Here is a 22,856-nt window from a genome sequence, read left to right on the forward strand (position 1 = left end):
GATTGAGAAAATTCGTGTTAGAATTATTAATCTTACTTTTTCGGTCATATTTAATAATATATATATATATATATATATATATATATATATATATATATATATATATATATATATATATATATATATATATAATATTTATATATATATATACACATGAACATAAATGAATGTTCTCTCACACATTCACACAAGTGAACTTTTATTATTATTAGACAAACTAAAAAAAGACAAAATAGAAAATATTTACTTTTGGTTCCACATAATATATAACTTAATTACAGCTCATTACTTATATGAAAAAGACAATGAAAAGCACAAGTGATTTATTGGACTTTATAGTGAATAAACTTATTTGTATAGTTTTGTTAAACATTCTTCAAAACTTCTACTAAAAGCAACTTTAGAAAACACAAACTTTAAGTTATGTTTGAACATCTTTCTTGAAGGTAATATAAGGTAAATGTCAGGCGAAAATGATAAGACATGGTGTTATCACTTAGCAAGCAAAAGATGGTTATATCATAGGATGAACTTGCTGTTATACTCTGTAGAAAATATATTCTTACTTAATGTGGCAAAATTTTAACAATAAGTTAAGCATATATAATTTAATACATGCTTCCTAGATCTTTCTTACACGGACCTGTTCCGACCCGCATGTCACTGACAGATATTAATTTTAATGAATATCAGTATAGGAGTATAGGAAGTATCAAAATACAGAGAGGTGTAACCTGCTTCTGAGTTTATATATACACTTGAGAGTTTATTTAGGTCCGTTCATGACCAAAGATTACATTCACTCCAAACAAATCTACCACTTACGGGTTATTCATGTTCGTGCCACCTCTTAGGTGGATTAATCTACATCAATCAATAATTTAGGTCCTGGGCTATATTCAGGACTAATGTAGTCTTGCAAGTTGGTCAGTAAGCTGCTGTTGCCTTAATAACATTTCATTGGTTTATAGGCTCTAAGCCCAACCTCAAACCTGTGTCTGTTTTATGGTGGGCTGGCTGTAAGGACGGCAGTAGTGGTTGTATATTAAAGAGAATATAAGGGGGATAGTGCTGGTAGGAAAGAGGATGGGAAGCAAGTCAAAACGATGCCACAGTGATGGTTGTAGGAGCAGGCCAGGATGTTGATGGTCATAGAGGCAAGGAACAGTTATGGGGAGCTGGCCAGAAGAAGATAGGCATGGGTTTGGGGTTATAAGGATAGTTGGTGGGAAGAACACAGTAAGGGTAGTCAGGGTCGGTGTTGAACACTAAGTTTCCCGAGCACTTATTGAAGACACCTTGAGCACCCGCGGCCGTACACTAGAAAAATTCCTGCTGACTTGAGCTGCACATTGAGAAGTTGCCTAAAGCCCCGCAGGTACGCAAATCTACTCAGTCGGTGCTTGGTGGAGTGGTTTGTGGAGTTCTGGTTGCTTCTGCTGAGTTTGGTGGTGTTGTAGACAATCCTTCAGAGCAGAGGTTTTTACAGGAAGTACCTGAGGCACATCGACCAATTTTATAGTCAAAGTATTGTTCGCTATCACAAGTATAGTGGAAGCTTGGGTTCACTGGTCCTGTCTGAGTGCATATGTAGTACTTGGTGCAGTCTGTGGGGTCTGGGATCTGCACGATCCCAGGGTGACAGTACGGATCACACGAGACTGTGCAGCAAACTTCCTTGTCACTGACGCAGGTCTCACCGTTGAAGAAGGTGCCTGTGTTACAGTGAAGTGTCTGTGCTGGTTGACCAGCAATACAAATATAGTATGTTCCACAGTCGAATGGATCACGGATGAAGGTGAAGGAGCCTTTGCAAGTGATGGAGCAGTCTGGAGGATGACAGGCGGCTTGACAACCGTCCGGAGGCATGACGTCACATCCTGGTTTATCTGGGTTAAAATATTGACCGTCCGGGCAGGGCACAGAGTGGTCTGTAGGTATTCCGTCCCCCAGACAGATGTAATAGGTGGTGCAGTTCATGGGGTCAGGGACTTCATCTAAAATAGTTTTCCCAGTACAGTCAGGATCACAGGCGTCCTTCTGGACCATCAAGGCGGTGGACACGACCTGCGTGAGGCGGAATAATCATTTTATGTTGTAAAAGTTTCATTATAATATTCCAGCGTTCACAACGTAATGAAATGGCGTACTAAATTGCCCGAACCTAACCTTACCGAGGACCCACGAATAGGAGGCGGGACGTCCCATAGTTGTGCGAGCCGCTGAAATTTTTAGTACACCAGTTTTTGTTTATAGGGGATTTAAACGTCAAAAATAGAAGGTACTATTCAAGAGGATGGGGTGCTCTGTAGTCCGGACAACTTATCCTCCCTCGTGGGAGCTCCCCATCATAGGGTGATCACAGCAGAGTTGGCTCTAGGAGGCTCTATCACCACACACACCTTCGCTCTAAGAGGCTCTATACACACACCTTCACTCTCGGAGGCTCTACATTCACAAACACCTTCACTCTAGGAGGCTCTACTCTCACAAACACCTTCACTCTAGGAGGCTCTACTCTCACAAACACCTTCACTCTAGGAGGCTCTACCACCACACCCACGTTTACTCTGAGATGCTCTATCACAACACACAACTTTACATTAGGAGGTGCTATAACAACACACCTTCACTCTAGGAGGCTCTATCACCACACACACACCTCACTCTAGAAAGCCATGTCACTGCCGGAAAAAATCGACACCATTTACTAACTTTCAATACAATAGACAGAAAATATTGCTACTGGATTGTACTAACAAATTGACTCACAGAAAACGAAGCTACAGTGGAAATTTTCTTGGAAGGAAATGGGGATATCATTGCCATATGTCGCCATTAAATTCACCAGCTATAATATTGGGAATCATTCTTAATATATCAGTCTCTGGACCGTAAACATACTAAAACATTTCTCTTGAACCAACTTAATTATCAGTACTAAAATAATTTAAATGTGGGCCCTCTTTCCACTTCTTGAAAAAACGCATCTTGTGAACAGGGATGCGTGAGTGGGAGAGGAGCAAGCAGACACCATATTAATTTTTAACACAAACAAGTCTCGCACGGAGCTCCAACAAGCTCCACAATTATCACCCTTCGACGTAGTGTTTTGGGATGTAAAAGAGCTCCCATCATCAACACGATCTTCGTTTACAAATAAGGGAAGTGTTCTTGTCCGATTCCTGTTCTATCTAACTATTGTTGGCCAATAATAATAAATTTAGGAATACCGGTTATAACGCTAGCGAGCCACCCATAACAGGGTAAATATTAATCAAATCTTAACCAATAAATTGCCAATATTTCCCCTGATATAGTTATCATATACAGGTCACTACTATTATTATGAGTGCCCTTAGATGGGTGAAAATGAAAGGGAAGAAGAATTAAAAAGTAACTAGCAACTAGTAACATGTGGCTCTATCAACACACACACCTTCACTCTAGGAGGCTCTATCAACACACACACCTTCACTCTAGGAGGCTCTATCAACACACACACCTTCACTCTAGGAGGTTCTATCACCACACATCTTCACTCTAGGAGGCTCTATTACCACACACACCTTCACTCTTGGAGGCCCTATCACCACACACCTTCACTCTAGGAGGCTCTATCAACACACACACCTTCACTCTAGGAGGCTCTATCACCACACACCTTCACTCTAGGAGGCTCTATCACCACACACCTTCACTCTAGGAGGCTCTATCACCACACACCTTCACTCTAGGAGGTCCTATCACCACACACCTTCACTCTAGGAGGCTCTATCACCACACACACCTTCACTGTAGGAGGCTCTATCACCACACACCTTCACTCTAGGAGGCACTATCACCACACACACCTTCACTCTAGGAGGCTCTATCACCACACACCTTCACTCTAGGAGGCTCTATCACCACACACCTTCACTCTAGGAGGCACTATCACCACACACACCTTCACTCTAGGAGGCTCTATCACCACACACCTTCACTCTAGGAGGCTCTATCACCACACACCTTCACTCTAGGAGGCTCTATCACCACACACCTTCACTCTAGGAGGCTCTATAACCACACACCTTCACTCTAGGAGGCACTATCACCACACACACCTTCACTGTAGGAGACTTTATCACTACACACCTTTACTCTAAGAGGCTCTATCACCACAAACCTTCACTCTAAGAGACTTTATCACCACACACCTTCACTCTAAGAGGCTCTATCACCACACACCTTTCCATCACTCTCACCCCTCCACCACCTTTTCGTTCACATAATGGTCCCTCCTCTCTGTTACAAGGCACTAGTCGTCTGTCTCTATCATATACATGTAATTTATTACTCCCATGTTAAACGGGGTCTCAGACCTCCCACTAACATGCCCATACCACCTCCGTGTAGTGTAGTACATACCATCAGTGTAGTGTAGTACATACCATCAGTGTAGTGTAGTACATACCATCAGTGTAGTGTAGTACACACCACCTCAGTGTAGTGTAGTACACACCACCTCAGTGTAGTGTAGTACATACCATCAGTGTAGTGTAGTACACACCACCTCAGTGTAGTGTAGTACATACCATCAGTGTAGTGTAGTACACACCACCTCAGTGTAGTGTAGTACACACCACCTCAGTGTAGTGTAGTACATACCATCAGTGTAGTGTGCTACACCCACTCTACAACTCCTCATCCTCGCTGCTAGACCAATCCCACCTCCTGCTTTATTTTTTCATTTAATTTCCTGGTATTGTACTCTCGAGTTCACTGCCCCTTTCCATACTTCCTGTATACTGCTTAAAAATTATTTTATAATAATGTGAATAGATTAGGCAGATATTATCGTCTGTCTATAAAGCCAAACTACTGATAGTCAATCTAAGGATCACTATTGTCCCCAACAATGTCCCTGGGAGCGTCCTGGGACCCATACTGTTCCTCACCGCCAGGACAATGATGAGAAGACTGCGCTTGATCATGTTGGACGACCTGGACACCTGACGCTGTACACCTGATGCTGGACACCTGACGCTGGACACCTGACGCTGTACACCTGATGCTGGACACCTGACGCTGGACACCTGACGCTGGACACCTGACGCTGGACACCTGACGCTGGACACCTGACGCTGGACACAAGACACTGGACAGCTGCGCTGCCGAACTCTACTGTGCTTCCTCCGGCACCTGATCTGAGATAGGTAATCAGGTGTGATGTAGGCACTATGTAGGTGTGCTGTTGGTGCAGGTGTGCTGTTGGTGCAGGTGTGCTATGGTTGCAGGTGTGCTATGGTTGCAGGTGTGCTGTGGGTGCAGGGGGTCCACTGCGGCAGCTGCTGCCATGGAACCAACACTTATACCCGGAGGCTTATCACAGTGTGAATTTCAACATGGTGACAACAGGGGGAGGGACCCCCCAACACCCCCTGTGGCCAGGTGACTTCTTCCTATCCACCTCTACAAGGTCATTAACCACAACAGTTGACCAGCCAGCAAGTATACTATAATCCTGAACACAGTCCAGGAATAAAGTAAACTCTCACTGTATATAGACTGGGAAGCTGGGTACACCTTTCTGTGTATATCCCTTGCTTCTACACCTCTGGCTACAGAGGTCAACAAGTCTCACTTACCAGAATAAACGGAAGTTTAAGACGACTCGTACAATATAGCGAAGAGGAAGCAGAAGTAAACAATGTAGGTGACTGGACGTTGTTCCGCTTATCTTGGACCACGAAGAATAATTTTAATTTTTCCGAAAATTCCCACATTAACTTCATGTGAATATTACTTAATTAAAATTCATCTCTCGACATCGTCTAATCTATTGCCACATATATAATTTTCCAATCAAATGTGGTAAACAACTGTAGATAATAATTTTTTTCAATGAGGTCTGATAATTGTTATTCCTATGCTTTCAAATTAGAACAGTGATATATTGTTCGAAATGTTTACTCTATGTATTTATATATATTTTTAAAATGAAGCCTTTGTTGAACAATGCAGAATCCTTGATATTGTATTTTATCGCAGCCCAGCCACATCAACAAAGGCCAAATGCTCGTTAATCTAACAGCCAACCTCCCTGTTCATGAATGAAAAATTGTTTCAACGCAACCTGTCCTCAGACAAGTACATTACATCCAGCGGTCGACCCTTCTCCCTCTCTTCTCCCTCTCTTCTCCCTCTCTTCTCTCTCTTCCCTCTCTTCTATCTTCTCTCCGTTCTCTCTTCTCTCTCTCTTTCTTTCTTATTCAGTCTCTCCCTTTATTTCTCTTCATTTCTTTCTTTCTGATTGTCTCTCTCCCTTTGTTTTTTTCCTCTCTTTCTTTCTGTCTGTCTCCCTTGGCAACTCTCTTCCTTTTCCCTCTGTCTGCTTCTCTGTGTGTGTCTCTCTCTGAATCTGTTTCCTCTCTTTCTGTCTCTCCTTGTATGTCTATCTCTCTTTTAAATTCAATAACGATAATTATTCCTAATAAATAAAATAATAAATAAAATAATTAATAATTCGAATAAACGTGTTAAAAACATAAAAAAACGTGTTATTAAAACGTTATGAGCTCACGTTTTATGATCGTATTTACAAATTCTCAAAACACGTGTATAACACGAAATTTAAAACGTAGTTCAAATAATCAAATGTGGTTTTTATCACGTTTTGAAACCGAGAAAATGTATGCTGGGTTACCCTTTCGGTCATATTCAACAACATATGTTAACAAGAAAGACTGCTACCAAAATTTACTAATATTAGAACGCACGACCCAGCAGAAGAAACCAAGCTTTCACGATAAAATATCGCCAAGATCTGATTCAAAATCAGATATACAAGGCAGAAAATACGATCAACGATAGCAAAGCGCAACTACTTCATTTTACAGACTAATGGAGACACACCAACATTGACGAAGTCCTCCGTACCCGAATCGACCAAAACTTCGACGATCTTGCAGATCGACATCGCAACAGCACCGAAACCAGGATCATCAAGAAACTAACAACATTATTCAGAGGACCTATGGCTAGGTTACCACTAAAGACACTTTGCAAGGGAAAACTTATCGCAGAGGGAGGAAAGATTCGAGGTAACTACAGAAGCACCATACTGTCCCCCGAGCTCAACGCGGTGGCTAAGACCCTTCTTGAGAATAAGGAGGAGAGGTGACAAGTCGCCAATATACGATATTCTTAAAAAATGACGAATATCTGGCAAAAATGAACCTTATCCTCTCCGATCGAACTAAATTCTGAAGGGTCACGAGGGACATCCACCTGTGTTCCCTTGTTCGCGTATCACCCGTGTTAAACAGTTTATTTTTTCTTCCCTGTCAATTCCTCTCAGAATTTTGTAGATAGTGATCATGTCTCCTCTTACTCTTGTCTTCCAGTGTCGTGAGGTGCATTTCTTGCAGCCTGTCCTCGTAACTTATGCCTCTTAGTTCTGGGTGGTATAGTGGTATATGCCTAGTGGTATACCTCTAAACTTTTTCAAGCATTGCTATGTGCATGACAAGGTAAGACCAGGATTGGGCTCACATATGTGGTATACAAGGTTCTAAATGATTCCTTACACAGGTTCCTGAAGGCAGTTCTGATGTTAGCCAACCTCGCATAGGCCGCTGATGTTATTCTTTTGATGTGGGCTTCAGGAGACAGGTTTGGTGTGATATCAACTCCTAGATCTTTCTCTTTGTCCGTTTCATGAAGGATTTCATCTCCCATTCGATATCCTGTGTCTGGCCTCCTGTTTCCACTACCTAGTTTCATTACCTTACATTTACTCGGTTTGAACTTTAGTAGCCATTTGTTGAACCATTCATTGAGTTTGTCTAGGTCATCTTGTAGCCTTATGCTATCTTCCTCCGTCTTAATCTTTATCATAATTTTTGCATCATCAGCAAACAATGAGAGGAATGATTGTATGCCCTCTGGTAGATCATTTACATATATCAGAAAAAGTATAGGTCCAAGGACTGAATCCTGCGGGACTCAACTGGTGATGTCTCGCCAGTCTGATACTTCACCCCGCACAGTGACTCGCCTGGTTGACTATTCCTTCTCTTATCTCCAGAACTTCTTCTTGCTCTATTGTGAAGCCTTCCTGGAATTTCTTATTAAGTTCCTCGCACACTTCTTTGTCGTTTGTAGTGAATCTGTCTGCCCCTATCCTCAGTTTCATTACCTGTTCCTTCACTGTTGTCTTTCTCCTGATGTGGCTGTGCAGCAATTCAGGTTGCATCTTTACCTTGCTTGCTATGTCGTTTTTATATTGCCCTTCTGCGTCTCTTCTCACCTTGACATATTCATTCCTGGCTCTATTGTATCCTTCTCTGCTCTCAAGTGTCCTGTTATTTATATAGTTTCTCCACTATATTCTCTTTTAATAGTTGCTTAGCTAGCTTACATCTGACGAAAGTATGGGTTTCTCATTTGCATTTAATTTTTTTCCGTTTGGACCGGGACAAACTTGTCTGTTGCCTCCTTACATCTGGTTTTTAGAGAGTAGGGGCGAAGGGAGGGCTTGGGGGGGGGGGGAGAATGGAAGGCTTGGGGGATTGGAGAAAGAGGGGGCTCTGCATGGGTAGGGGGAGGTGGGAGGGCTTGGGGAGGAGCGGGAGAAAGGAGGGGTTGGGGGGAGGAGGAGAAAGGAGGGCTTGGGGAAGGGGGAGTAAGGAGGGATTGTGGGGGCTGGAGAGGAGGGAGGGCTTTTGAGAAAGGAGGGCTTATTGGGTTTGGGGAGGTGGGATGGCTTAGGGGGGTTGGGGTAAGAAGGGAGGGGGTAGGGGGGGTGGGGGAGAAGGGAGGCCTTAGAGTGATGGGGAGAAGGGGGGGGGGCTTGGGGGTGGGAAAGAAGAGAGGGCTTGGGGGAGAAGGGGGTGGTGGAGAAGGTAGGTCTTGAGGAGAGGGGGGTGTGGGAGGAGAGTGGTCCAGATGGCCACTTAGTAGGGGGCTCGTAGGGCTGGGGCAGGTAGGGCTTCTATTGGGTGGGAGGTGGGTGTGATCTTCCTCCCACTGGGGCTGTCGAACTGCTTGTGGAGGGTTCCTCACTCCCCTCTGGGATCGTAGGGTTCTGGGCTGTGGTTCCTCTGATTCCTCTCTCTCTAATTGTGCTCCTTCTTCGCTGCGGCTGCCCTCAATCCCTCCTCCCTGCTCATATCCCTCGGCAGGAATACCTTTATGAACTTCAGTACATTGAATAGGCTGCTCTTCATTGCTAAAATTTCTTCCTTTGTGTCCTTGCTTTTGAAAACCACTTTTATCAATCGAGTTCTGTCCTTGCTGTACTGGCCAAGCCTAAAATCCTTTCTTTTTTCTGTTCTTCCTTCACTATCTGTACCCTTTCAATGATCTCTTTAACTGTAGCTCTGTCCGTATCTCTCCTCTTCCCTGGACTGGCCTCTACTTGCTCCTTAATACCTACTACGATTACTGCTCTTTTCCTCTCTTTCAGTCGGCTAGTGCATCTTGCTGCTTCCTGAGAAATAGCAACTTTCATGGCAATTTCCTATACTGCACAGACAGTTTCCGGGTTCCTTCTAGGTATGTCTGCAAATGAGGGTTGTATTGTAGAAGTCCTGTCCGTAGACACACTACAATCCTCCTGAGGGCTGGTTCGTGTCTGGTATTGGGGAGGATTCTCTTTCAGGCTTCTAATCTCCTCCTTTGCCTCATTCAGCTCATCCTGCAGGTTGGCTACCTTTTCCTCCATTACTTTTAGCTCCTCCCTGATTTCTCTCCACATTTGAAAGAGTACCTCTCGAAACGAGTCATCTTGTCCTTCTCCCTCTGTGTTATATATTCCTCCTGCCATGTTCGTTTCCTATTCCAATTCTTCAATCCAATGGGCAGGAGGGTGTGTGTGTGTTTCTATTAAAATTTTCCACTCCAATGTGTGTGTGTGTGTACTCACCTAGTTGTACTCACCTAGTTGTGTTTGCGGGGGTTGAGCTCTGGCTCTTTGGTCCCGCCTCTCAACCGTCAATCAACAGGTGTACAGATTCCTGAGCCTATCGGACTCTATCATATCTACACTTGAAACTGTGGATGGAGTCAGCCTCCACCACATCACTTCCTAATGCACTGTGTGTGTGTGTGTGTGTGTGTGTGTGTGTGTGTGTGTGTGTGTGTGTGTGTGTGTGTGTGTGTGTGTGTGTGTGTGTGTGTGTGTGTACTCACGTATTTGTACTTGCGGGGGTTGAGCTTTGTCTCTTTGGTCCCGCCTCTCAAATGTCAATCAACTGGTGTACATATTCCCTAGCCTACAGGGCTCTATCATGTCTACACTTGAAACTGTGTATGGAGTCAGCCTCCACCATATCACTTCCTAGTGCATTCCATTTATTAACTACTCTGACACTAAAAAAAATTCTTTCTAATGTCTCTGTGACTCATTTGGGTACTAAGTTTCCACCTGTGTCCCCTTGTTCGTGTTCCACCCGTGCTGAAAAGTTTGTCTTTGTCCACCCTGTCAATTCCTCTGAGAGTTTTGTAGGTGGTTATCATGTCTCCCCTTACTCTTCTGTTTTCCAGGGATGTGAGGTTTAGCTCCTTCGGCCTTTCCTCGTAGCTCATACCTCTCAGTTCCGGGACAAGTCTGGTGGCATACCGCTGAATCTTCTCTAACTTTGTCTTGTGTTTAACTAGATATGTATTCCAGGCAGGAGCTGTATATTCCAGGATTGGTCTGACATAAGTGGTATACAGGGTCCTAAACGATTCCTTACACAAGTTTCTAAAGGTACTTCTTCTGTTGGCCAACCTAGCATATGCCGCTAATGATATCCTTTTGATGTGGGCCTCTGGGGACAGGTTCGGTGTGATATCGACCCCCCAGATATTTCTCTCTATATGACTCGTGCAGGATTTCACCTCCCAGATGGTACCTTGTGTTCAGCCTTCTGCTCCCTTCGCCTAATTTCATTACATTACACTTTTACTGAGTTGAACTTTAGCAGCCATTTTCTAGACCATTCCTCCAGTTTGTCCAGGTCATCCTGTAAACTCTGTCTATCTTCATCTGTCTTGATTCTTCTCATAATTTTTGTATCATCAGCAAACATTGAGAGGAATGAGTCTATACCCTCTGGAAGATCATTTACATATATTAGAAAGAAAATGGGTCCAAGTACAGAGCAATGTGGGACTCTGCTGGTGGCATCTCGCCACTCTGATGTCTCTTCCCTCACAGTTACTCGCTGTTTCCTGTTGCTTAGATACTTCTTTATCCAATGGAGCACCTTCCTTTTTACTCCTGCCTGTTGCTCCAACTTTTTTAACAGCCTTTTATGGGGTACTGTGTCAAAGGCTGTCTGACAGTCAAGGAAAATGCAGTCTGCCCACCCTTCTCTTTCCTGCCTAATATTTGTTGCCTGGTCATAGAATTCTATTAAACCTGTGAGGCATGATTTACCATCTCTGAACCCATGTTGGTGGTGCGTTACAGAGTTATTTCCCTCCAGACGCTCCATGAGCCTTATCCTCACGATCTTCTCCATCACCTTGCATGGTATACAAGTTAGGGAAACTGGCCTATAGATCAGTGCCTCTTGCCTGTTACCCTTTTTGTATATTGGGACTACATTAGCTGTCTTCCAACTTTCCGGTAGGTCTCCTGTTTCCAGTGACCTGTTGTACACCACAGAGAGTGGCACACTTATTGCCTCTGCACCTTCTTTTAGTATCTACGGTGAGATTCTGTCAGGCTCAACAGCCTTTGCCCCGTTCAGCTCCAACAGATTCCTTTTGACCTCATCACTGGTGAGGTCAAATTCCTCCAAGGTTGCTTGGTTTACCTCATTTAGTGCAGGGGCTTCTCCTTGTTCTTCTGTGAAGACCTCCTGAAATCACCTGTTGAGTTCTTCACACACCTCCATGTCATTCTCTGTGTATCTGTTCTCCCCTTTTCTCAGTTTCATCACTTGTTCCTTCACTGCTGTTTTCCTCCTGATGTGGCTGTGGAGCAGTTTTGGTTGGGTCTTAGCTTTACTCGCAATGTCATTTTCATATTGTCTCTCTGCTTCTCTCCTCACTCTGAGGTACTCATTCCTGGCCCTCTGGTATCTTTCCCTGTTCTCTGGTGTTCTGTTATTCCAGTAGTTTCTTCATGTTCTTTTACTCAATTGCTTCTCTACCTTACATTCCTGGTTGATCCATGGATTCTTCTGTTGTTCTTCGTTTTTTCTCCTTTTGGACTGGGATAAACTTATCTGCAGCTTCCTGGCACTTTTGGGTGACATAATCCATCATATCATGTGTGTGTGTTGGTGTGTGTTTGTGTGCGAGTGTGGAAGTGTTTGAGTACGTGAGTGTGAGTGTGTGTGTGGTGTGTGTAGTATGTGTGTGGTGTAGTGTGTGTGTGTGTGTGTGTGTGTGTGTGTGTGTGTGTGTGTGTGTGTGTGTGTGTGTGTGTGTGTGTGTGTGTGTGTGTGTGTGTGTGTGTGTGTGTACTTACCTAGTTGAGCTTGCGGGGGTTAAGCTTTGGCTCTTTGGTCCCGCCTCTCAACCATCAATTAATTGATTTACAGATTCCTGAGCCTACAGGGCTCTATCATATCTACACTTAAAACTGTGTATGGAGTCAGCCTCCACCACATCACTGCCTAGTGCATTGCATTTACTAACTACTTTGACACTGAAAAAGTTCTTTCTAATGTCTCTGTGGCTCATTTGGGTACTCAGCTTCCACCTGTGTCCCCTTGTGCGTACACCACCCGTGTTAAATAATCCATCTTTGTCTACCGTGTCAATTCCCCTGAGAACCTTGTATGTGGTGATCATGTCTTCCCGAGCTCTTCTGTCTTCCAGTGATGTGAGGAGCAGTTCACGCAGCCTGTCCTCATAACCCATGCCTCTTAGTTCTGGGACTAGCCTAGTGGCATACCTTTGAACTTTTTCCAGCTTTGTCTTGTGCTTGACTAGGTATGGGCTCCATGCTGGGGCTGCATACTCCAGGATTGGCCTTACATATGTGGTATACAAGGTTGTGAAGGATTCCTTACACAGGTTTCTGAAAGCAGTTCTGAGGTTAGCCAGCCTCGCATAGGCCACTGATGTTATTCTTTTGATATGGGCTTCAGGAGATAGATTTGGCGTGATATCAACTCCTAGATCTTTCTCTCAGTCCGTTTCGTGAAGGACTTTATCTCCCATTCGGTATATCCAGTGTCTGGCCTCCTAGTTCTCCCTCCTAGTTTCATTACCTTACATTTACTTGTGTTGAACTTTAGTAGCCATTTGTTGGACCATTCATTCAGTTTGTCCAGGTCATCTTGTAGCCTCATACTATTTTGCTCCGTCTTGATCCTCCTCATAATTTTTGCATCATCATCAGACATTGAGAGGAACGAGTTAATGCCTTCTGGGAGATCTTTACGTATATCAGAAACAGTATAGGTCCAAGGATTGATCCCTGTAGGGCCCCACTGGTGACTTCCCGGCACTCTGAGACCTCAAATCTCACAGTGACTCACTGTGTCCTGTTGCTTTGGTACTCCCTTATCCAGTGGAGTACCTTCCCTTTCACTCCTGCCTGTATCTCCAGTTTGTGCACTAGTCTCTTATGTGGTACTTTGACAAAGGCTTTCTGGCAGTCCAAAAATATGCAGTTTGTCCAGCCCTCTTTCTCCCTCCCTTGCCTTATCTTTGTTGCCAGGTCATAGAACTCAATTAAACCTGTTAGGCATGATTTGCCATCTCTGAACCCATGGTGACGTTGCGTTACAAAGTTCTTTCACTCCAGATGTTCTTCTAGCTTTTTTCGCACAATCTTCTCTATCATCTTCCATGGAATGCAAGTTAGGGACACTGGCTTGAGGTTCAGTGCCTCCTGCCTATCCCCCTTATTGTATATTGGGACTACATTTGCCGTTTTCCAAATTTTTGGCAGTTCATCTGTTACCACTGATTTGTTGTACACCATGGAGAGTGGCAGGCACAGAGCTTCTGCTCCTTCCTTTAGAATTCATGGTGAGATTCCATCCGGGTCTATAGCCTTTGTCACAATCAAATCTAGCAGATGCTTCCTCTCCTCCCCACTGGTAATCACAATCTCCTCTACTGGTGTCTGGTTTGATATTCCCTCTCTTATCTCTGGAACTTCTCCTTCCTCTGAGGTGAAGAACTCCTGGAATTTCTTATTGAGTTCCTCACACACTTCCTTGTCGTTTGTAGTGAATCTTTCTGCCCCTATCCTCAGTTTCATTACCTGTTCCTTCACTGTTGTTTTACTCCTAATGTGGCTGTGCAGCAGTTTGGGTTGAGTCTTTGCCTTGCTTTCTTTGTCATTTTCATATTGCCTCTCTACCTCTCTTCTCACCCCGACGTATTCATTCCTGGCGCTCTGGTATCTTTCTCTGCTCTTTAGTGTTCTGTTGTTTTTATAGTTTCTCCATGCCCTTTTACGTAGGTGCTTTGCTAGCTTACGTCTCTGATTAAACCATGGGTTTCTCATCTGCATTTCATTTTTTTCCCTTTTGGACTGGGACAAACTTGTCTGCTCCCTCCTTACAGTTCTGTGTGATGTAGTCCATCATGTCATGAACCGCCTTTCCTCTGAGCTCTATTTCCCAAGCTATCAGCTAGGAATTTTTTTATCTCCTCATAGTTTCCCTTCTGGAATGCCGGCCTATTGCTTTCTGGATCCTTTTTTGAGTACATTAACCCTTCTTCGACCAGATACTCAAACAACAATACACAGTGATCATTAATACCCACGGAAGCTTTGAGACCGATTTCCCTTATGTCTGAATCCTTCAGAGTGAATACCAAATGGAGTCTTGCTGGTTCATCATTGCCTCTAATTCTCGTGGGACCCTTGACTTGCTGACTTAAAAAGTTTCTAGTCGCTTCCTCCAACAGTTTCGCACTCCATGTTTCCTCACCTCCATGTGATTCCTCGTTTTCCCAGTCTATCCTTCCATGATTAAAGTCCCTCATTATGAGAAGATGGGATCGATTTCTAAAGGCAGCAGCAGCTGCTTTCTCAATTATAGTGTTAACTTCCATGTTGTTTCTGTCATATTCTTGCCTGGGTCTTCTTTCATTTGGTGATGAGTTAAATATCACTGCTACTACTACTCGTGGGCCTCCCATCATCATGGTGCCTGTTATGAAGTTTCTGAACCCTTCGCAACCTGGAATAACCCTTTCCTCAAAATTCCATTTCTTTCGCATCAGTAGAGCCACTCCGCCCCCGCCCCTTTCATCCCTCTCTTTCCTTATTACAGTGTAGTCTTGGTGGGAACACCGCACTCATTATGGTTCCTGAGAGTTTTGTTTCTGTGAGTTTAATTACATCTGGGTTTACTTCTTGTGATCTTTCTTTAAGTTCACTAACCTTGTAATCTCATTTATGTTCGAGTACATGACCTTGAAGCTGACTCTCGTCTGTTCATTCTCATTTTCTATTGATTCCACTGGAGTTGGGGCGGCAAGGGGTGTCTGGGGTGGGAGGGCCTAGAAAGGAGGATCTGGGAGATCTGGGTTGTGAGGGGGGGGGGGGGGCTGGGAGGATCTGGTACAAGAGGCTAGAGGGGCTTGAGGTGGTGTGGCTGAGGGGGTCTGGAGTAGGGGGCTTAATTAGGGCATGGGATGGGGGAGCAAGAGGGGCATGTGGTGGGAGGTCATGGGTTGTAATATGCAGGGGAGACTAGGGTGGGTAGACAGGGAGGCCATGGGGGGGGAGGGGAGGGGAAGCCTAGGGAAAGGGGGGGTAGGAAGGAGAGCTTTGGGTGGGGGAACTGGGAAGGGCATGGGCTGGAGAAACAGGGGAGGACATGGGGTGCGGGAGCAGGGAGGACCTGGGGTAGGGGTTGGGAAAAAAAGGGCATGGGGGGAACATGGGGGACCTGGCGTCAGAGAACATGGGGGCGGGGGAATGGTCTGAAGAGCACCTTTACTGTCTGGGGAGGTGCAGGTGATGGGTGGGGATGGCTGTGGGGTTAGATGGTGGAAGGCTTCTGTTACAATCTTCCCTGGGGGTGCTGGCCTGCTGGTGGGGGGATTCCCACTCCCCTTTGAGGTTCCTGGAGACACTGAGCCAAGTCCTGTGGCTCCCATATCACCACCCGTTTCTAACCTCCTAACCTCCTTTTGCATGTGTGTGTGTGTGTGTACTCACCAATTTGTATCTGTAGGAACGAGCATTGACTCTTGGATCCCGCCTTTCGAGGATTGGTTGTTTACAGCAATGACTCCAGTCCTATTTCCCTATCATACTTAGTTTTAAAATTGTGAATAGTATTTCCTTTCTGTTCAAATTTACAACCTGTTCCTTAAGTGCATTCCATTTTTCCACTACTCTCACACTAAAAGAAAACTTCGTAACATCTTTGTGACTCATCTGAGTTTCCAGCTTCCACCCATGTCCCCTCGTTCTATTACTATTCCGTGTGAACATTTCGTCTATGTCCATTCTGTCAATCCCCCGGAGTATTTCATACATTCCTATCATGTCCCCCCCCCCTCCCTTCTTTTTTCTAGTGTCGTAAGGCATAGTTCCTTCAGACGCTCCTCATACTCCATCCCTCGTGACTCTGGGATGAGTCTCGTTTCAAACCTCTGAACCTTTTCCAGTTTCCTTATATGCTTCTTCAGATGGGGACTCCATGATGGGGTGGCATACTCTAAGACTGGCCTCATGTAGGCAGTGTAAAGTGTCATAAATGCTTCCTTACTTAGGTTTCTGAATGATGTTCTAACTTTTGCCAGTGTAGAGTACGCTGCTGTCGTTATCTTATTTATATGTGCCTCAGGAGATAGATTAGATGTTATGTCCACACCCAGGTCTCTTTCTCACGTCGTTACAGATAGGCAGTTCCCCTTCATTGTGTACTGTCCCTTTGGTCTCCTATCACCTAGTCCCATTTCCATAACTTTACATTTGCTCGTGTTGAACTCCCATAGCCATTTCTCTGACCATCTCTGCAACCTGTTCAGGTCCTCTTGGAGGATCTTGTAATCCTCATCTGTCACAACTCTTCTCATCAACTTTCCATCATCCACAAACATCGACATGTAGGACTCTACTCCTGTAAACATATCGTTAACATATATTAGAAATAGAATTGGTCCCAGCACCGATCCTTGAGGTACTCCACTCCTTACTGTTCGCCAGTCCGACTTCTCGCCCCTTACCGTAACTCATTGGATCCTTCCTGTCAGGTAGTTCCTTATCCATGCTAGGGCTTGTTCTCCCACCCCGCCTGCCTCTCGAGTTTGGACAGCAGTCTCATGTGTGATACTGTATCAAAGGCTTTTTGGCAGTCCAGAAATATGCAGTCTGCCCAACTATCTCTGTCCTGTCTTATCCTCGTTATTTTATCATAGAATTTCAAAAGGTTTGTTAGGCACGATTTCCCTTTTCAGAACCCATGTTGATGTTTGTTCACAAACCTAACGTTCTCCAGGTGTGCAACCAGTCGTAGCCTAATTATTCTTTCACGTATTTTACAGGGGATGCTTGTCAGTGATACAGGTCTATAGTTAAGTGCCTCCGCCCCATCACCTTTCTTGAAAATCGGTACGACATTTGCCTTCTTCCAGCAACTGGGCAATTTTCCCGACATAAGTGACTCATTAAAGATCATTGCCAGAGGCACACTGAGGGCCTGCGCTGCCTCTTTTAGTATCCACGGGGAAACTTAGTCTGGTCCAATTGCTTTAGTTGTATCCAGTGTTGTCAACTGTTTCATTACCTCCTCTGCTGTCACCTCTATATCTGATAGTCTTTCATCTAGGGGTAATCTCTTCTAACAATGGGAGCTGCTCAGGCTCGGTTGTAAACACTCCATGGATACTAGCATTCAGTGCCTCGTAGATTTCCTTGTCACTTTTAGTATATGACCCCTCTGTTTCCTTAGTCTTGTTACTTGGTCGTTCACCGACATTTTTCTTCTTATATGGCTGTGTAGTAATTTAGGTTGCTTTTTCGTTTTGATCGTAATATCGCTTTCATAGTTCCTTTCCGATGTTCGTCTTATGTTAATGTAATCGTTCCTAGCTCTGTTGCATCTGATCCTGTTGTCCTCTGTCCTTTGTCTTCTGTACTTCCTCCACTCCCGCCTGCTGGCCATTTTTGCTTCCTGACACTGTCTATTAAACCATGGGTTATTATATTCCCTCTATTTTTTCCTTTACCGTTGGTATAAATCTCTCTTCGGCCTCCTGGCATTTCTGTATGACTAGGTCCATCATATCTTGGACTGTTTTTCCTCTAATTTCTTCCTCCCACTGCACTTCACCCAGATAGTCCCTTATCCTCTTATAGTCCCCTTTCCTGTAGTCAACTCTCCTTTCCCAGATCTCTTGTCCCATGGTCACAAGTTTGAATTCCATCATGTAGTCAAAGACTAGGACACAATGGTCGCTGGCCCCCCTTGAGGTATATCATGCTCCAAATTCTCGATGTCTTCTACGTTCTGGGTGAAAATCAGGTCTAATAGGCTCGGTGCATCTCCTCCTCTTTCCCTTGTGTCTTCCATCACTTGTTGTGTTAGGAAATTCCTGTTTATAACATCTATTAACTTTGCTCCCCACACATTGTGTGTGTACTCACCTAATTGTACTCCTAATTGTGCTTGCAGGGGTTGAGCTCTGGCTCTTTGGTCCCGCCTCTCAACCGTCAATCAACAGGTGTACAGTTCCTGAGCCTATTGGGCTCTATCATATCTACACTTGAAACTGTGTATGGAGTCAGCCTCCACCACATTACTTCCTAATGCATTCCATTTGTCAACCACTCTGACACTAAAAAAGTTCTTTCCAATATCTCTGTGGCTCATTTGGGCACTCAGTTTCCACCTGTGTCCCCTAGTGCGTGTGCCCCTTGTGTTAAATAGCCCGTCTTTATCAACCCTGTCGATTTCCTTGAGAATCTTGAATGTAGTGATCATGTCCCCCTTAACTCTTCTGTCTTCCAACGAAGTGAGGTTTAATTCCTGTAGTCTCTCCTCGTAGCTCATACCTCTCAGCTCGGGTACTAGTCTGGTGGCAAACCTTTGAACCTTTTCCAGTTTAGTCTTATGCTTGACTAGATATAAACTCCACGCTGGAGCCGCATACTCCAGGATTGGTCTGACATATGTGGTATATAATGTTCTGAAAGATTCCTTCCACAAGTTTCTAAAGGCCGTTCTTATGTTAGCCAACCTGGCATATGCTGCTGATGTTATCCTCTTGATATGAGCTTCAGGGGACAGGTCTGGCGTGATATCAACCCCCAGGTTTTTCTCTCTCTCTGACTCTTGAAGTATTTCATCTCCCAAATGATACCTTGTATCTGGTCTCCTGCTTCCAACCCCTATCTTCATTACATTACATTTGCTTGGGTTAAACTCTAACAGCCATTTGTTCGATCATTCCTGCAGCTTGTCCAGATCTTCTTGAAGCCTCAAGCTGTCCTCCTCTGTCTTAATCCTTCTCATAATTTTGGCGTCGTCAGCAAACATTGAGAGGAATGATTCTATAACCTCTGGGAGATCATTTACGTATATCAGAAACAGGATAGGTCCAAGTACAGAGCCCTGTGGGACTGCACTGGTGACTTCACGCCATTCTGAGGTCTCACCCCCTCACTGTAACTCTCTCTGCTTCCTATTGCTTAGGTACTCCCTTATCCACTGGAGCGCCCTACCAGTTACTCCTGCCTGTTTCTCCAACTGTGTGTGTGTGTGTGTGTGTGTGTGTGTGTGTGTGTGTGTGTGTGTGTGTGTGTGTGTGTGTGTGTGTGTGTGTGTGTGTGTGTGTGTGTGTGTGTGTGTGTTTACTAGTTGTGTTTTGCGGGGGTTGAGCTTTGCTCTTTCGGCCCGCCTCTTAACTGTCAATCAACTGTTTACTAACTACTTTTTTTTTTTTCCCCCACACCACACACACACACACACACCTGGAAGCAGCCCGTGACAGCTGACTAACTCCCAGGTACCTATTTACTGCTAGGTAACAGGGGCACTTAGGGTGAAAGAAACTTTGCCCATTTGTTTCTGCCTCGTGCGGGAATCGAACCCGCGCCACATTATTACGAGTCCTGCGCGCTATCCACCAGGCTACGAGGCCCCGAGGCCCCTGTGTGTGTGTGTGTGTGTGGGTGTGTGTGTGTGTGTGTGCGCGTGTGTGTGTGTGTTTATTCACCTAGTTGTATTTACTTAGTTTGTGGAGGTTGAGCTCTGCTCTTTCGGCCCGCCTCTCGACAGTTAATTGATCAATTGTTACTACCTCCAAACTAATTATTTTTCACACACACAGACATTCCCAGGAAGCAGCCCATAATAACTGTCTAACTCCCAGGTACCTATTTACTGCTATGTAACAAGGGTAACAGGGTGAGAGAAACTCTGCCCATTGTTCCTCGCCGACGCCTGGAATCGAACCCGGGCCATAGGATTACGAGTCCTGCGTGCTGTCCACTCAGCTACAAGCTCCAAAAAAAGGAGTTGTGTGTGTGTTACGGTATCGTCACCTTGGTCGGAGTGTAGAGTGGCAATTCCAGCGCCATCTATAAATCTGCACTCGAAAACCCCTGATACTGGATGATACGTAGACAACGCCATCTATTGGTGGTGGCAATAGATAATTGACAGCGGCAAATGGCTTTGGTTTCCTACCTTGGTCAGACAGAGAGGTGTTGTGGATGACCTCTGGTGGTGGGCGTATCAAGATCAGCGCCATGTACATTGTGCTACGGAGCATAATGTCAACTCCCCAGTGAGTAAGTGTTACCTCCTGGTTTCCCCAGAGTACCGTCCTGTTAACTGATGACGTTTCATGTAAACAGAGGTAACGTGTGTAGGCCGTCGTACTGAGGAAGGCAGTATAACTTGGGCAATCCACGTTCTCTGAACTTGGTCCTGGAAGACGATTAAGTAAGCCGCCGCCGATCTGAAGCAGTGTGTTAGCTGCTGCTGATTACGCAGTGTTAAGCCGGCCACACACGTGCAGTTTTAACTGACAGTTATAACTGTTCAGTTAAAACTGCACGTGTGTGGGTATCTCAGTTGCTCATTTCGTCAGTTCAACAGAACTGTACAGTTAAACTGCGACAAATGCAATGTTCCATATTTTTAACTGAAAGGAGTAACTGAACTGAGCGTGTGTGGGGATTCGTAACTGTACAGTTCTCAACTTCTCATTTCTACATGTGGTAGCGGTGAGTGCAGTTTATGATGGCACGTGAACAAAACTAAGTGATTGTTCAATTCATTGAACTCTATCGATGTGAACCTTGCCTGTGGCAAGTTAAAAGTGAAGAGTATCATGACCGCACAAAGAAAGATGTTGCCTATAGCAAATTAGAAATATCAGAACATTGATTTCGCCTTAGTAACCACTTTTTGCACCACTGTTTACGCTTCTTAGTTTTCTTTTTTCTATTTGATTGTAGCATTACAAGGAATACACCAAGAGCGACAAGATCGTACTCCTCGGAATCCATGGTAAAACTGAGGGATTGACCTGTGTGTGTGTGTGTGTGCATTTCATTTTTAACTGACGTCAGTTTGAACTGTGACAGTTATAACTGAACAGTCATAACTGTCAGTTAAAACTGCACGTGTGTGGCCGGCCTTAGTGGAGATCGGCAAACCCCGGGATTGGCTTGGGAGAGTAATAGACGACAGTGAGGAGCCTGTTGTGAAGTGCTGCTAGCCGGTCGCTAGTGGCTCCTGCCAGGGAGCTCACTACCCCTGCATTGATTTTTTGTGACCCCGATCAGCGTGTGGCTGAGGTCCTCTGCCAGCGAGTGGCTGGAGAGCAATAGTGGGGTATAGGTACCTCGTGATACTGTGTCGGTGGGCTGGCCCACGTGAACTAGCCCGTGTTTTCCAATACTAGTGGGTGAGGTACTGGGTGGTGGAAACACTGGGGTTGGGGAACACTGCATGTGAGCGCTTTTGGTGTCCTGAGTGACAGACATCACTGTAAATAAGTGAAGAAATACTCTATTTTTAATATATTTTAACGGTGAAGGTAAATATATTGGTGAAGGGAATAGTTTTCTTTATCCCCCCCTCTTATTTATTCATTGCACTATATAGCAAAGTCTTGAAAGCGTACTACCGACGTTGGGTCGGATACAATTAACAAATTTCATCCATCAAGAACCCGGTTATTGGTCCATAGTGACCGTATGTGGGAACCGACCTGTGAGATTTATATTTATTTAATTTATATGAATTTATATTTACGTTAATTTATATACTTCGATAGCAATTTGTATAATGTTAAGTGGACTGTATTTCTGCAATAATCTCTTAATCTCACAAATCGATCCTCTACACATTAGGGGGGGTTATTAAATTAATATATATATGCAGCCAATCAAACTACAGTATCTACATACATTGAAGAGGTTCCTTATCTATAGTACAGCAGGTTAGTCCACCAGGTATAACTAGGGTGTAGACACCAAATTATCCTCTTTGAGGTAGCTTCCATATCACCCAGTAACTGGTGCACAAATCTTGCTTCCTCGTCTTGACCTGTCAAAAGTGCGCTAGCTGTGAAGCCAGAATCCTATATATGACAAGTATTTCAGAGAAAACTGTACATGGAACATGAAGACCTGGCTTAATTACCTTTAGTTTGAGGCTTCCACGTGATCTAACCGGGTCACCCTATATCCTGACATTAATGGCCATAAATGAATGATAAACAGGTTTCGGAAAGAACACTTAACTTGAATTGTAGACATCGTGTTGGAGATGGTACCTTTGGTTTCCATAACACTACGTCCAAGTAAAATTAACAGGAGCCGAATTTGCTCCCGTGTGAGCCTCTGGTCTCGTTATAAACAATGGCTGTTTAACACTCCATACTATTGACGTTACTGGCCGACATTGTCCAGAATGATAGGAGCCGAATTTGCT

General features: G+C 44.5%; 1 protein-coding gene across 4 annotated transcripts in view; it reads right to left on the bottom strand.

Moving 5' to 3' along the window:
• Positions 1-319: 319 nt before the first annotated feature.
• The window catches only part of LOC123758406 (peritrophin-48-like), a 35,251-nt gene continuing 12,714 nt past the window's right edge, over positions 320-22,856 (bottom strand). The window contains exons 1-3 of one of the 4 annotated variants that reach the window (XM_069322821.1): positions 5,093-5,340; positions 4,941-4,994; positions 320-2,067 (exon numbers count right to left, since the gene is read on the bottom strand). In XM_069322821.1, coding sequence (XP_069178922.1) covers positions 1,393-2,067; positions 4,941-4,976 — 711 coding nt within the window. In that variant the 5' untranslated portion in view covers positions 4,977-4,994; positions 5,093-5,340 and the 3' untranslated portion in view covers positions 320-1,392. Of the gene's footprint in view, positions 2,068-4,940; positions 5,341-22,856 lie in introns of those variants that run through there. The other 3 variants (XM_069322819.1, XM_069322822.1, XM_045742771.2) reach the window with 3 other exon arrangements.

The sequence above is a fragment of the Procambarus clarkii genome, chromosome 11 (assembly GCF_040958095.1).
Source record: "Procambarus clarkii isolate CNS0578487 chromosome 11, FALCON_Pclarkii_2.0, whole genome shotgun sequence".
In the NCBI taxonomy this organism is placed as follows: Eukaryota; Metazoa; Arthropoda; class Malacostraca; order Decapoda; family Cambaridae; genus Procambarus; species Procambarus clarkii.